Raw genomic sequence first — 11,652 nt, 5'->3', positions numbered from 1 at the left:
GCCACAGGATGCACCCAGAGGTGCTGACAAACATGAATGGCAAGAGAATTCGGAACTCGGTGTGAGCCAAGTGGGCTGCACGTTTTCGGTGAAGCATTGCTCTTAATGCTTCGTATTCTGAAGGACACCACACAGCTCCACTACATCACCTCAAAAACATTGCTATGCAGCCACAATAAACACCCATTCTCAACAACAGATCCCCAGTCCTATCAGACTGAACACAGTTCCATCACACACTGTACTAATGACTAGCCAAAGCCAGAGGACTAGAAAAACCACCCGCATGACCAAACCCACCAGATAACAGCATGCCATGAGGTGGCCACCCCTCTAGCACCAGCAGAGACCTCAAGGAGATGACAACGGCAGAACCATTTCTATTTGACAGATAGTTTCCACCTCCCAACAACTCCCTGGTCAGAAACACCCAGTGCTTGGAGGGAGCAGATGCTGCCCCCACAACGTGCCTACAGGCTGCCTGCAGGCTCAGTGCAGCATCAGACGAAGCATGGTCTGTCACACTGGGACTGAACGATGAATGCACAAGTCATGTCTCCTGTTTCATTGTCACAAGGATACAGCACACTGAATTCCTTTATGCCTCCCAACACACTGGACTTTGAAGGTGCCTTATGTGAAATAATGATGAAAATTCATCCTCTGGGAAAATACAATTTATTAACACCCAAGATTATAACGCATCCCAGAGGCCAGCTCAATACTGGAATAATGTATCAACCAGACGAGGGCTGAGCCTGGCCTTTGGGATGGTCACACCAACTCAAACCAGGCATTCTCGGAGCCATTCAGTGCAGCACCATTGTTTTACACATCTAACAGATCCGGACCTGCTGCAACCCACCCACAAGCCTGGAGGTTTCTGGAGCAGGTTGTTCCAAGCAGCGCTGCAGCAGTTTTCTGTTCCTGCCTTGTTCGGTCCCATTTCCTCCCCAGCACATGCAGAGCTCAGAAGGGTTAAGTGAAACTGCTGATTAAAGTTCACCTTCCACTCCCAGAACTGAAGGACTAAATAGCAGATCAACAGGAGATGAAAACTGAGAACTGGAGAACATAAATACCTGTAGAAAATCCTTCCCAGTACATGTGGGGCAGGGGAAACAGCAGATGCCGTCCTGGTTTAACCATTTACAGAGAGATGAAGCATTTCATCAGCAGTAGGAACAATAACCCACCACCCTGCACCGTGCAAGCTGTGATGCCACCCATCTACTGCTGATTTATTCCATTTAAGACGTGCACAAGACACTCACGGGCAGCCGAGTCACCATTTTCTCAGTACAGCAAACATTTGGGTTTTTTCAAGCTACAGCCCTTAAGTCAAATTCATTTCAATGCCAAAACCTCTGGAATTCACATGTAACAAACCGCGCTGTTATCATCATCATCCTCTCCACTCCTTCATAAGGGAGGGGAGACTCCAAGCATTGTTTCAGCTGGTTCCAGCCTCCCCCCAGACAGCAGGGAGGCAGGGAAAAGCACTTGCCTTTTTAGTACAAATGGCAAAGAATCTGCCAGCCCAGGATGTAACCGCGTGCTCCGAGGGAAAGGAACGAACACAGTCAGAGGAGCTTCCTCTCTGAAGGGATCAGCTTTATTCAGATATACAGTGCTCCCCAAGAGCACAGTTACACAAGCCTAAGACCTGGGGTTTGCACCCTCACAAAGTATTATTATTGACCTGAGGTGTGTGGAGCTCCAGCATGCCACCAAGGGAACCAGCACTGGTAATGGGATTATGTGAGAGGATGAAGTGGAAAAACAGTACTGCAAACACCCCACATCCTTCCGGCACAGCCCATTTAACTGAACTGACCAGACCCTCCCAGGTTCACACAACAGACTCTGAACAATAGCTTGTCGACATTCAAGTATCAGATCTTTTGGATTAGAAACAAGATACTCAGTATTCCGTTAACTTCGTCATGATCCTTCTCTTCTTTGATTCACCCCTCAGAGATCCAGGGAAAGAATACAAAGACTGTGTGAAGGGCTGTGTGCTCAGTTTCAAAGGAAGCATTTCAGACAACTGAAGAAAACATCCAGGTATTTGTTTTAACACTACTTACAAAATACCATACACCCACAGGGTAGAAAACCCCCCTGTGGCACTACCTGTTGCAGCAAGAAAGCATTAACAGCACATAAAAGGGTCACAGAAGGGACCCTACTACTGCTGGCATGATCCCATAGCACTCACCTTTCACTGACTCAGCCAACTGCTCCTCACAAATGCAAGGGGTTGGTATCAACCCACCTGGCCTGCCTGACAAAGGGACAGCAGCAGGACCCGACAGACCTGGGCAGTGTTCAGAGACAGGCAACAACGTGTGCCTTCTGCTGGTTTGTCACCACAATTCCCATGGAAAACTGAAATTTCAAAGGGTCACAGAAGACCCTTTTGGGTCAAGTTTGGGTTGGAAGAGACCTTAAAGCCCATCCACTTCTAACCCCCTGCCACGGGCAAGGACACCTTCCACTAGAGCAGGTCGCTCTCAAGCCCCATCCAACCTGGCCTTGAGCACTGTCAGGGATGAGCTTTAAGGTCCCTTCCAACCCAAAGCACTCTATGAGTCCATCACTGTAAAATACTACTGATAAAACTATGAGTAGCCATCCAGTGGCAGTGTCTTTAAAAGAAGTGATTACCAGGAATAGCTGGATCAAGAATTACTCCTGACTTGGATAATCTCACAGAGCGCATTGGGATGCCTGACTACAGATGAAAAGCTCCAAGCAAAACTTCTGTTGAACTGCAGCACTATCTCATTGCAAGCATTGGGGTCCCAATTACAGCTTCAAAGGCTTGCTGCAGTTACAAAGAAATAAGTATTATTGGCAGTAAACATTAACCACTTTGTACCTCGAGTAGCTCCATACAGGACTTGTAAATTAGCACAGATTTTTGATCCCACTGTGAAAATCGTCTCACTGTTGAAGGGAACATGCGAGTTACAACAGAGACCTCTCCCAAACGGTATTTATTATGTACAGTGATTCAGAGAGACAAGCTGTATGTATTATGTACACAACCCAGAGATGCATCAAGACACACGCAGTCAATAAGGGGGAACCCACCACTGCACCATTAAAGGATTTCCTAATCCCAATTCCTCTTTTCCAAATCAGAAAGCTAGCAGGTCTCCCTTTGCAAATAAGTAACTCATAAGGTGTAGGACAGAAGACATGCTAGCCAAGATGTGAGGGCTCCCAGCGCTGCTAAAACCCCCTCATTCTTCTGATTTAAAACAGAAAACATTTGCTTAGTACCTAGCGCCCTTTTTAAGGTGGTGGTTGATGCAGATTCTCATCGGGTTCATGAATCCCAGCCAGCTGATGGGATTCAGCACTCACACTAATCAGCCAGAAGGTAAAAAGAGAAACACAGCAGTGTAACAAACCTTACACCTCTAAAGCTGGGCTTGGCCGCCAGAAGCTTTTATCAAGGCCAGAGTCATCAACAATGACCACTCAAGGCAAAGAGAAGAGCAAACGTACAGCTCCAGCCACACAGACCACGTCCCTCCCTGAGCAAGCTGAGAACATATGGCAGGATCAAACACATCTGCGATGGGCACTGCCCAGACTACAGCAGTTATCACCTGCATCACAGGGAAGCCTCAAACCTGAAGCAGCAAAGTATTCATCTTTTTACTTTAGTCTCTCCTGTCAGTGGCTTACAATCATGAAAAACTATTTTGTGACTTTTCAACTTCCTGAATTCTCTTCCTCAGTAGTTCCTGCGCTGCTTTTACAGCTACCTTTTATTGTGAGATTTATGCATAACAAGATCGCATCAAGACAAACCCTCCTCATTTCCATCTGCATTTAGCATCTGCAGTCTCAGCAGACTCTCAGTTCAGGAGGACAAATGAAGCCCACAGATCAGAAATCACCACATCCAGGGCAAAGGACAGCAGCGGGAAGGACTCTCAGCAGGGTGAACCCTGCCAGCAGACCGCAGGCAGCGGCACACAGTGAAAGAGCTGCAGTGAGCCGGTGCAGGATGGGCTCATCCCACTAAATCCTGCTGGGCTCAGCGACTGAACTGCAGGTACAGACAGGGAATGCAAACACAAACGGATCAGGTACGAACAAGGAAGACTTAAGCGGGCTAATTCATGTGCAGTGAGGATGCTGCTCCTAATTAGATTACCAAACCAGCAATTTAACTTGCCCTGCTCCCTCCTGTGACCGCCGCGGAGTCGAGATGAGCCCCAAGCCTCAAAACGCGGATCTATTCCACAAACACGGCCCAGAGGCATCAGCAGACCCTGCACTCCAGGTGGGACCACCGTTTTGAAGCAGCAAAGTACTCCCAAACGGAGCCTCCACGCGATTTCTACAGGTTACATAAGGACAGAGGACGGGGAAGAAGCCTCTTTAATCCCCGTTTGCAGTACGCGGCCTCTTGGACACATGTGCAGACACAGCGGCAGGCGCGATCGGAGCCCCGTGTCCTCGGCCCGAACAAACCACCGCTTGAAACAGCTTTAACCTAGACCTCAGAGCACAGAGTCTGCTGCAAGTAAGAGAGAACGAAGAAAGGGAAGGAAGCAAAGCACGCAGGCAACATCAGCAGCAGGGATGGAGAGCCCTTTCCCAGCCCGGCCCCCGTGTCCATGCCCTTTCTCCAGACCAGAGACCCTGGTGAGCATCACCCAGGGAAGCCGGACCGCAGAGAACTCCCCATAGACAGAAAAGGAACCGGCACCCGCTGTACCCGCAGGGCGAGCCCCGGTGCCTCCTAAAGTAGGAACCAAGCCCGTCCAAACACACCCGAGAACCAAGCTCTGCGCCGGCGCCGCGGGGCAGACCCGGGTTAAGAGCTCCCGACAGCGCGGCCCGCCCCTCCCCGCGCGGCTCTTCCGGGTCGGGCGCACGGGGCAGCTCGGGCTCTGGTTACAGCAGCGACCGCGGCACCGTCACCGTTACCGGCACCGACACCGTCACCGACACCGACACCGGCACCGGCACCGACACCGGCACCGGCACCGGCACCGGCGGTCCCCGCTCCGCCGGGGCCGTGCGGCCATGCCGGTGGCGGGCGAGAGGAGCGCGGCGCGGCGGGCGGCCACGGGGCGACGGCTGGCGCGGTTCGCGGCGCTCCGAGGTGGGGAGCGGCGGGGGCGGGGGCCCGGGCCGGTGCTGCCGGCCCCGCCGCGCTGACTGCGGCGCTGCCGCTCTGCCCGCAGGGGAGCCCGCCCGCCCCGGCGAGTTCTGGGACGTGGTGGTGCTGACGGCCGCGGACGCGGGGCAGGCGCTCGCCTACCGGGAGCAGCTGGAGGCGAAGCTGCGCAGGAAGGAGCTGCCGCTCGGGCCGCGCTACCTCGTGTTCGCCGACCCGCCCGGACACAGGGCCGGTGCGTACCGGCCGCCGCCGCGGGGTGACCGCGGCGCTGGTGGGGGCATGGCGGGGAGCGGCCGGAGGATCCGGCTGCGCAGCGCAGCGTCTCGTGGGGCTGCTGCGCGGGTTTGCGGTTGCCTGTTGCGCTGGTCCGATGCGCTAATAGCCGTGTAACAGTGCTCTGCTTGCTTGCAGTCAGGTAGAAGCAGGCTTTGTGCTGATGTCCTGCGTCAGCTGCTGCCGGCAGAGCAAGGGCTCCGAAGTGCTGCGCAAGTGTTCAGTAAACCCCATGCGTAGGGTTTAATGCCATTAAATAGGGTGTAGCTTTGATGCAGTTGTGCAGCTGCTGTCACCAGGGGTGGCGGCGTTTGTCACTTTCATTTTGGCCGTGGCGCTTCCCAGAACATGTTTTAGTATTTTACCTGATGTGCAGCCAAAGCCGAGAAGAAAGTATCCTGAATGTCCCTAACATCACCCTGTAGTCCTTCATTCCTGCTCACTTTGATGTAGAAAGTAACTGATCTGAGCAGTCTTTCTGCAGTGTGGAGTAACAGGCAGAGATTGATTTTCAGCAGTCTAGCAATTTGTAGTTCTAAGAGGACATAAAAATATCCCAAGGGCTTTTCCTCATATCCCTAGCACTTTTCCTCATATCCCAAGCACTTTTCCTCATATCCCAAACATTTTTCCTCATATCCATATTGCAAAAGTCAGCAGTGCTGGAGTTGTGGTTGGGTTGTGCCCAGTGTTAGAGGAGCTCAGAGGGTGGCTGGCAGGGAAAGCCTTGACCTTCCTGGCAGATACTAAACTATTTTTTGTGTAGGAAATGGTGGATCAACTCTTCATGTTCTTCAGTGCCTGGAAGACCTGTGTGGTGACAACTGGACATCCTTTATTGTGCTGCTCATTCACTCTGGTAAATTCCAGTTTACCTTTCTCACTACAGTGGTACAAATGGTTACTATATTAACACGTGCTCTTCCCTGTGAGGCTGCTGAGGCGCTGGCACAGGGTGCCCAGAGAAGCTGTGGCTGCCCCATCCCTGGCAGTGCTCAAGGCCAGGTTGGACACAGGGGCTTGGAGCAAGCTGCTCCAGTGGAAGGGGTCCCTGCCCGGGGCAGGGGTTGGAGCTGGAGGAGCTTTAAGGTCCCTTCCAACACAAACCAGTCTGGGATCCTGTGATCCGGTTATTTGAGTTTAGATTGGTAGTTGGGAGGTACTGCTGCCACCTGAGCATTTCTTCTCAGCACTTGTGTTGTTCTATCAAACCATGGAGGAAGGAGTGTAATTCCGAGTGTCTGAATTCTTCCGCTGCCCTGAAATACCCCGTAAGGAACATGTTGCCCCCTTGGGAGGGACCTAGAGGCCCTTGGTACTAAGGGCAGGTGGAGCACTCACTGCCTTATCCAAGGAGAACACTTCCAAAAGGGGCATCAGTTTTGCAGAGTGGAAAGGAGCCAGGTAACAACGTGTCCCCTGCCCAAACCACTGCTGCTTTGCCTCAGCTCTGGCTTAAAATTCCCAGTGGGTGTGGGGGGTCCTCCTTTTTCTCAAGATAAAATTAGGCATCTGCTTGCTTCACTTGAGTTACGGACAAGGGGTCCATGTGCCAAAGCAAAGGCAAAATGGAACACACCACCATTTTAACGTAAGTTATTTAAGTCATGTTAAATTGTGGGCATCAGGTCACATCTGCTTTGAGAAATGCTTGAAGAATGACTGATGCATTTGCACATCTGTCATTTCTTGCTGCATACTCAGTATATGACCAAGCTGGGTTTTGAACCTTTGTGCACTCACAAATAGCTGCAAAGGTTTAGCTTTTGCTCACGTCCGCAGTGTCTCTGTATAACTACAACTGTGCTTTTCCTCAAGGCGGTTACAGTCAGCGTTTGCCCAATGCAAGCGCCCTGGGAAAGGCATTCACAGCTCTGCCGCTGGGTGATCCCCTGTACCAGATGCTGGACCTGAAGCTGGCCATGTACATCGATTTCCCGAGCCACATGAAGCCGGGCGTTCTCGTTACGTGTGCGGATGACATCGAGCTGTACAGCACTGGAGTTACGGAGACAGTCACCTTTGATAAGCCTGGATTCACTGCCTTGGCTCACCCTTCGGACCTGGCGGTGGGGACCACTCATGGAGTGTTTGTTTTAGATCCAGCCAGTTTCTCAGGGAAGGGAGGACTCGAATACACATCTTGCCATCGCTTCCTGCACAAGCCTGCTGTTGAGACCATGCGGCAGTGCGGGGCCGTGTGCATGAGAGGGAATGGTTCTCTGCCAACTGCCCCCGGAGACTGCGGGGACTCGGAAATGGGCTCTGAGTGTGTGTACACAGACAGTATATTTTACATGGACCACAGCACTGCGAAGCGACTGCTGGCATTTTATAAGCAGATGGGCACTCTTTGCTGTGAAATAGATGCTTATGGCGACTTTCTCCAGGCCCTGGGACCTGGAGCCACGCAAGACTACATAACAAACACAAGTAGTGTCACAAAAGAGGGATCACAGTTGATAGAGGTGCGGCAGAAGCTGTACTCTCTCCTCAAGGGAACTGCACTTAATGTTGTAGTCTTGAACAACTCCAAGTTCTACCACATTGGAACTACTGAGGAGTATTTGTTCCATTTTACATCTGACAGCAAACTGAAGTCTGAGCTTGGCTTGCTGCCTGTGTCCTTCAGCATCTTTCCTGACAGGGCCTTGGCTCAAACAGCAAGTGTCATGCACAGCATTCTGGAGCCAGGGTGTCTTGTAGGACCTGGATCTGTCATCGAGTACTCCAGGATTGGGCCTGAGGTCTCTGTAGGGGAGGGCAGCATTATCAGTGGGTCGGATATAAGTGGGAAAGTAGATGTTCCTTCACACTGTTTTCTGAGCTCACTGAGCATAGAAGCTGACCGTGAGGTGCAGTATGTGAGCATGGTGTTTGGTGTGGAGGACGACTTGAAGAAGAGCGTGAAGGCGCTGTCCGACATCGGTGCACTGCGGTTTTGTGGAGTCAGCTTGCCGGAGTGCCTGGAGCTCTGGGGTGTGCAGGTGTCGGAGCAGCTCTTCTCCAGCGAGAGCACAGGCTTGAGCTTGTGGACCGCGAGGCTCTTCCCTGTCTGCTCCACGCTGAGGGAATCGGTCCGCGTGTCGCTGCAGATGGTGCGTTCCGTGCAGCACACGTCACGTCTCGCATTGCACGGCCTCAGGTGCTTGTCTGTGCAGGAGATGCTCAGGTGCAAAGAGGTCGGGGACATGATGAAGTTCAGGAAGCAAATTTATGATGAAATCCATCTACGAAGGCGAAAAGAGAAGTCTGATCTGTAGAACGCGCAGTGCTTGAACAAATGCCCTGTGTTGGTTTGAGAGTGGTTGGTACTGCCCCGCTTGTGAAAATCATAAGAGAAAAGCACACAGATCTTGTCTGTGGTTTCTTTAGAGGAGGAATAGTGAACCTGCATTAGCAGCGTTGTAGCATGACACGAGTGATGCAGCGAATGCAGATGAACTGTTCTTTTGATAAGAGGAGTACTGAACTATTTCAGATCTCTGCAGACTCTGATGGGTGACTTTTCCTGGTTGCTGTGTTCTGTGGCCTTTGCGGGAGGGATGTGATACAGAGCAGATTAGTGGAAATTTCACTGGCAACTGCTGTAGAGATTTTTCAGCATAGACTTAGCTGCAGCAGCGCAGCATGATGTAGCAATAACTCGAGTTTCTATCCTTTCACCTGACATTTTACAGTGATGTGTCAAACGGGTACAGGTACACTTATTAAAAGTACTTTTGAAATCCAGACATCCTGTCTTTAGCTTTCATTTTCCTTCTCTGTTTTTTATTTTTTTTTATACTTGTTTGGTTTCATCAGAGGAAAAAGCTTTGCATGGGGGGATGGTTCTTTCCTTTAGGACTGATAATATTGGTGTCAAAACTGTTGGAGTCCTTGGAGGAGAACTTCCACAAATTTCCATGGAGCCACAGGTAGCACAGGTTTGCCCATTGATGCTCAGTGCTCACACAGACCAGTGGAGCAGAGGACAGAGGCTCAGTGGTGTGATGGTACCACAACACACCCGCAGAGAGCACAAGGGGTCTCTTCTCTCATCCACTTCTCCACCCTTCACTAATTAAATGTCCTCTTGCTCCTGGTTGGGGTGCCGAGGTCCAGCTGCGGACCGGTGAGTGTGGTTTCTGTGCTCGCTGTTCTGGCCATTTCATGCTGGGTTTCAGAACGTGCCGTGTGTTCCGTCGATGCAATTTGACTGCAAACACAGCAGATCTTCCTCTTGCATTCACGTGGGGGCTTTCATGTTTTACAGAAACACTGTTTGTGTGTACCAGTGTTTGTGTCCCTGCTGACTGAATTCCCGGGTGGCACCTCCTGTATGCCACCTGCCAGGGAGCAGTCCTGAATCTTACCCAAGCTGGTTTAGCCTTCATCAGGTTCCTTCCTCACTAGTAAAGAGAGGAAGATGGAGCAAGAAGGAGCACAAAGGAGCAAGTCGTGGAGGTTGGGAATTGCTTATTTTAACCTCAAAGGGATAAGGAGAGTTTCTGAGCAAATAGAGGTTTTGGAAGTCATTCTAAAGTACTAGTTTAACAATGGAAAGAGCAGCAGGTTTGAGAACACTGAGGTTCAAGGCAAGTGCCTAAAGTCACAAAGTAAAAACAGCCGTAGAACTCGGAGTGTGAAGTTGTGGCTTGTTTATTACCCCATCTGCAGAACCTGTGTTAACGCATGCAGCACATCTTGGGGCAAACAAACGTTTGGTACAGACTTTGCATCTTCAGCTGGAGACCAGACTGTTCTAAGAACACTTCCCTGGTGATGGCATTGCTGCCTGAGAAGTTTTCTGGATGTTCATTGCCAATGCATCCATTTAACATGATTATTCACTTTAACGGTTACAGTTGCATTTACTCGGCATTCCCCTAGTCCCACATGTGCGTTTCAGAGCTGCAGGCAGTCTGGTGTAAGGAGAAAATGGGTTTGCTTCTGAGACCTTTGTAATGGGGAAAAAGGATGCAGAAAAGCAGGCTGGCCAAACAGCCTGTGGAAGGGGTTTTTGCTAGATACGATTGAAGGGCAGCTGCTATGGTCTTGGAGGTGGTGTTCCTTCCAGGAAGAGGAAGGATCAGGAATGGAGTCCGGTCTCGGCAGGCTGCCCCGGGCTCTATCAGTCCATGGAGGGCACAAGGAGAGGGAACATGTACATCTTAGAGTGTTTCAGAGTTCCTGGTGTGCTGCTCCCCTGCCTGTCCTGCCCAGGGCTGCTCCAACCTGCACACCCAGCTGCATCTGGGATGGATCAGAAGCAGGGCCTCGTGGCCCTGCAGAAAGTGGTGTCCTCTGGGATGTTCTGTTCTTTGTGTCATTCCTTCACCCTGCTCTGGTGCTGGAATGACCCAGGCTCCTGTGAAGTGGCAGGTGTTGCACCAGCATTCTTCCCTGTGAGGGTGCTGAGGCGCTGGCACAGGGTGCCCAGAGAAGCTGTGGCTGCCCCATCGCTGGCAGTGCTCAAGGCCAGGTTGGACACAGGGGCTTGGAGCAAGCTGCTCCAGTGGAAGGGGTCCCTGCCCGTGGCAGGGGTTGGAGCTGGAGGAGCTTTGAGGTACCTGCAACTCAAACCAGCTGGGATTCTGTGATTTGTATGTATCGTCGATGGCACATTTGAAAAACAATGTCTATTATGCACTGGGTAAACCTTTTGCAGTGAAGTGTGTGTGGTTTTCAGCTATAGTAAATTTAGCCCTTGCAAAAAGGGCTATGTTACAGTGTGATCAAATCTTACTGAAACCAGAAAGAATTCAGCCTGGATGCTTCCTGACGGCGATGATCTCAGTTGATGTACACAGTATCCGTATGTATTCTATTCATGTACATTGTGCAAACTTCAGCCCATCTTTTTCACAGTGTGCCGTGAAGGTAGGTGATAACAATTTTCTCGTGTAACCAGCTGGGATAAGCTTGTTCCAGGGGAATTGAGAGGCTTGTGCGAGGCCGCGCAGTGAAATCTAGCAGCAGGGTAATAGTAATTATTGGTATCAGATTCTGGTTCGTGGCATTCTGGTCCAGGTTTTCCCTCCAGTCTGAGCAAGAAAGGATGCAGTGCTCAAAGTGCCCGTCAGGCCAGACGGAGCAGGAGGAATGGGAGCATCTGTTGAAATCTGGAGCCTGACTTTGCTAAGGCTCCTGAGGTTCCTGGCTGGACACAGTTCCCATACAGGCCTCTAGGTCACTGCCTGGCTCCGTCTGTCCTGGAATGCGTCTCAGGCTGGTACAATCTCAAA

The 11,652-nt window shown here is 51.2% G+C and overlaps 1 protein-coding gene across 1 annotated transcript; it reads left to right on the top strand.

The window, feature by feature from the left end:
• Nucleotides 1–4,834: 4,834 nt before the first annotated feature.
• On the top strand, nucleotides 4,835–9,157 carry FPGT (fucose-1-phosphate guanylyltransferase). Its single transcript, XM_065673023.1, has 4 exons — nucleotides 4,835–5,134; nucleotides 5,217–5,384; nucleotides 6,192–6,284; nucleotides 7,244–9,157. Exons 1-4 carry the CDS (start codon nucleotides 5,056–5,058, stop codon nucleotides 8,686–8,688), a joined length of 1,785 nt encoding a protein of 594 aa, XP_065529095.1. The 5' UTR covers nucleotides 4,835–5,055; the 3' UTR covers nucleotides 8,689–9,157.
• The last annotated feature ends 2,495 nt before the right edge of the window (nucleotides 9,158–11,652 follow it).

This window comes from Lathamus discolor, chromosome 3 (genome assembly GCF_037157495.1).
Source record: "Lathamus discolor isolate bLatDis1 chromosome 3, bLatDis1.hap1, whole genome shotgun sequence".
NCBI lineage: Eukaryota > Metazoa > Chordata > Aves > Psittaciformes > Psittacidae > Lathamus > Lathamus discolor.
The sequence above is the reverse complement of the archived record's forward strand: the minus strand, read 5'-3'. Positions and strand labels throughout refer to the sequence as shown.